At 41.6% G+C, this 4,314-nt stretch overlaps 1 protein-coding gene across 1 annotated transcript; it reads right to left on the bottom strand.

Moving 5' to 3' along the window:
* Positions 1–878: 878 nt before the first annotated feature.
* Positions 879–3,479, bottom strand: LOC116421029 (peroxisome proliferator-activated receptor gamma coactivator-related protein 1-like). Its single transcript, XM_031949357.1, is given in 5 exon segments — positions 879–1,458; positions 1,500–1,819; positions 1,822–2,076; positions 2,595–2,835; positions 3,472–3,479. Coding segments are annotated over 5 exon segments (1,404 nt in total).
* Between the last annotated feature and the right edge of the window lie 835 nt (positions 3,480–4,314).

Genomic DNA, 4,314 nt, shown 5'->3' with positions numbered 1-4,314 from the left:
CACAGTTTGTATTTACCTTGTACATCATATGTGCTTAACAAGGACAGTCTTTCTATGGATCCATGGTGGACCAAAAAGAACTATAGTACATCAACTGACTGCTTACTACATGCAAAATACTGTGTGGATAAATAGCTGTTCTATTTCCAATACATGCTAAATATTTTTGTACTAATCTAAACTCAGACTAGAAAGAGCCTTAGTTTCAGTCCCCTCATTTTACAGATAAGTAAATTGATAGTCACTTAGTGTTACACAGCTAATAAACAAACTCTCTATCCAATTGTCCATAAAGTTAAGTGAACCTAGATACCATTTTATTAAACCCATTGTCTTTTGAGACTTAATTCGTTAATAGAAAAAATATTAACTACACATTTCTCTTTCTAGAACTACCTGAATGCCTCATGTATAACACAGTGACTCTAGCCAAGGAATTCCAACTTAACTTTATTCTTAAAGAGAAACTTCACCAATTTAAGAAATTCATAAAGTTCTTGTCTTCTTTTTATAAAGTCCAGGACCTCTCTTCCCTTTGGATTGCACCCTCTACATGGAGATCTCCTCCTTATTATGGTCTGGATTTTTTTTCCTTTTTTTTTTTTTTGTTTATTGATCTGCATAGTGATTTAGACCTTCCCCAAATGAGCAGCCCATGCAGTAGGCACCACTCACTTCACAAGGAATGCAAATTTTGTTAAAAACTTTTTTTTTTTTTAGAAAAATTCTTTTACTTTTTTTTAAAATTTCACTTATTTTTCCATTTTCTTTATAAAACAGCCATCTCACTAGCAGCTCTTCCCCCCTCATCCAGAAGCAATGGGTGCTCCAAGGGGCAAGGGGGAGGGACTTCTGGAAGGACAGGGGCTGGACCATGGTTACCTCCGAAGGTTCTTCTGGGCCTGTTTCAGTAATGTGTCAAAGTCAACTGAATCAAATTTGCTCTTCATGGGGGCAGGGTCAAACTCCTCCCAGTTGGAGTCCAAATCTGCATAATTCCTCTTGCAAAATTGCCTTTGGCCCCCAAAGCAGAGGTCAAAGGGCTGCTCTCCTGCCCTCCGAAGTTTGTGACCATTCTCGATGGCTGCAAATGCTTCTTCAGCATATCGGTAGGTGACAAAGCCATAGTTGTCACCTTCAAAGCGGAAGTGAATGGTACATTCTTCAATCTCTCCAAAGACTGAGAACCGATGTTTCAACTCTGACCGAGTCATGCAGCCTGGAATTTTCCCAATGAAGACCACTCTCCTTTCCTCTATTGCACGTTCCTTCTGAAGAATTTTCTGCCTTTGGCAGTGGTCCTAGGAATCATAGTAGTCGTACCTCCGTCTCCTATTACTCCTACTACGAGGGGACAGAGAACGAGATCGGCACTGAGAACTGGATGAGGATGAAGAAGAAGATGTAGAAGACGACAACGAGGAAGATTGCCGCCGAGAGTGTCCCCAGGAATCACAGCTGGACCCAGAAGAGGATCGGGTACTATGGAACAACGGGACCTGTAGCTGCGCCATCTCTTGGGTGGTGGGGAGATGGACTTAGACTTGGACCTGGAACAGGAATGGGAGTGAGACCTGCACCTGGATCTGGAAGAAGATGAAGACGCCAAGGAGGAAGAGGCCTCACTAGCCCCATTGGAACATGAACGACTGCTGTGGCCTCGCCAAACACGGCCTGGAGGGCTGGATGAAGCAATGGCCTTCTGATAGCAGTGAACTGGCTGCTTGGCCAAAGCCCCGGGGGGAGTCCTAGTGTCATCATTAGGGCCAGGTGAAGCCTCTGGGGACAACAGCAAGAAGGGTGCTGGTCAGGGGTGGCAGTTGGGGCTGGAGGGGTTGCTTCCATTTCTTCACTAGTCCTATGGTCCAGCTGCTGTTTCTGGCATGTGGCTGGGCATACTGGCAAAGCAGCTGAAATGCCCAGAGAAAGGATAGGCTTAATGGTAATATCTTGATGTCGTTTGACATTCCAGTGGGATCCCAACTCAGGTCCTGGGGTCACTGTAGGGCTTAGGATGCAATAGTCATGGTCCCCAGAGCCCACATGAATTGGGCTAGGTCCTGGGACCCGTATGGTCTGGATTTTTGACCCAGACCTGGGCAGTGAGCAAATAGAATTGCCTGTTTGCAACCAATCCAGTTCCCTACATATGCCTAGGCACCTCCATGCTCATTTGGGGATTGCTTCCTTTATTAATGATAAGATAGCTTCTGCCTATCCTATAATGCTTTGTCCAGCAATTCCCACCCAGACTCCATCCCTAGAGTGCATAGATCTCTTTACATTTTTAATATTGTTTTTTCATTATCTCTTTTAAAAACATATTTTGAAAAACATATCCCATTTACACTCAAATATTATAGCAAATCTTTTTAGAGGCAAAAAAATCAACAAACAAATTATAACTCATTCACATCTCAAACAGTTAATAAAAATTTATGAAGGTACCTCTCCATGGTACTATACTCTGGAAATATTTAAAAAAAAAAAAAAAAAAGAGGAGAGGAGAGGGGCAGGGGGAGGGGCACAGACAAGATGGCGGAGAGGACACATGCTTCATTCTGAGCTCCCCTTCTACCTACACTACTGATTACCAAATTCAGCCTCTGAAACAGTGCTTGGCTGGTAGAATCCACAAATATTGGGAGTACAACAGGTTGCCATCCAAGGATAATCTGGAAGATCGCCTGAAAAGATTTGTCCTGATTGGGCAGGAATAGGCCAGTGCAGGCAGGGAGGCAGAACACAGAGGCTAGCACTCTGAGTGGACCAGAAGTGGGTAGAGAGGACTCTACCACATGTTGGCTGCTCTGCTTTGGTTGCAAAGCAGTAGATCTACAGAGAAATTACACAAACGCCAAAGGTATAGTGCACCCCAAAATGCCGGAATTTAACAGAACCTGGCCACACCAACCCAGCACTGGTTGTGACTCAGCATGGATTACAGCACAGCTGTGCAGCCACATTCTGCAGCATGGTGCTATGCCCAGGGCAGTCACACTTCTACACAGCAGGGTTCTTCCCAGGGCAGTCCCTCTTCCGCAGCTTGGCTACCCTCTGCAGCCCATTCACAGTACAACTATGTCCATCTATCCCTATTCTGTAGAGGAATCTAATAGCCTCCTCGCCATGAAGGCAGACTCCAAGGGCTTTAAAAAAAAAAAATGAGTAAAAAAGCAAAGCAAGCTCTAACTGTAGACAGCTTCTATACAGAAAGAGAGCAGGTTTCCAACCCTGAGGAGACTAACAGCAGACAGTCTCCAGGTAAAAGCTCAAAGGGAGATATAACCTGGTCCCTATCACATAAGTTCTCCTAGAAGAAACTATAAAAGATCTTAAAAGAGAGCTCGAAGAAAAATGGGAAAGGAAAGAGAAGCTCTGCAAGAGAGTATGGAAAGGGCATATAACTCACTAAAAGAAAAAAAATTTTTTTTCATTAGGAATAAATGGAATTTTCATTTATGAAGGTACCTCTCCATGGTACTATATGCTGGAAATATTTAAAAAAAAAAAAAAAAAAAAAGATGAGAGGAGAGGGGCAGGGGGAGGGGCACAGACAAGATGGCGGAGAGGACATATGCTTTATTCTGAGCTCCCCTTCTACCCACACTACTGATTACCAAATTCAGCCTCTGAAACAGTGCTTGGCTGGTAGAATCCACAAATATTGGGAGTACAACTGAAATGTGAACTGGAAAAGGTAAAGAACTCCCAGGGAAACATAATTTGTGAATTGGAAAAGATGAAGAACTCCCAGAAAAGTAGGAGTTGTGCATTGGAAAAAGAAAATAACTCATTAAAAAACATTAGTGAAATGGAAAAAAATTCCAGAAAGCAAAACAACTCATTTAAAAATTCAATTGGACATATACGAAAAGAAGTAAAAATAAAGCTAATGAAGAAAATAACTCATTAGAAATTACAACTCAACAAATAGAAATGAATGATTAATTGACACATCAAGAATCAGTCAAGCAAAACCAAAAAAAAAAATTGAAAAAAATGAAAAAATGTTAAATATCTACTTGGAAAAACAACAGATGTGGACAATACATCTAGGAGAGATAATCTGAGGATTATTGGACTTCCTGAAAATTATGATGAAAAAAAAAAAAAAAGCCTCGACACTATTTTACAGGAAATCAACAAAGAGAACTGCCCAGATATAATGGAATCAGAAGGTTAAAAAAAGGCATTGAAAGAATTCATCAAACACTTTCTAAAAGAGACCACACAATAAAAACTCCAAAGAATATTGTGGCTAAAATTCAGAACTATCAGACAACGGAAAAAAATATTACAAGCAGCCAGAAA

This window comes from Sarcophilus harrisii, chromosome 2, assembly GCF_902635505.1.
Source record: "Sarcophilus harrisii chromosome 2, mSarHar1.11, whole genome shotgun sequence".
In the NCBI taxonomy this organism is placed as follows: Eukaryota; Metazoa; Chordata; class Mammalia; order Dasyuromorphia; family Dasyuridae; genus Sarcophilus; species Sarcophilus harrisii.
The sequence above is the reverse complement of the archived record's forward strand: the minus strand, read 5'-3'. Positions and strand labels throughout refer to the sequence as shown.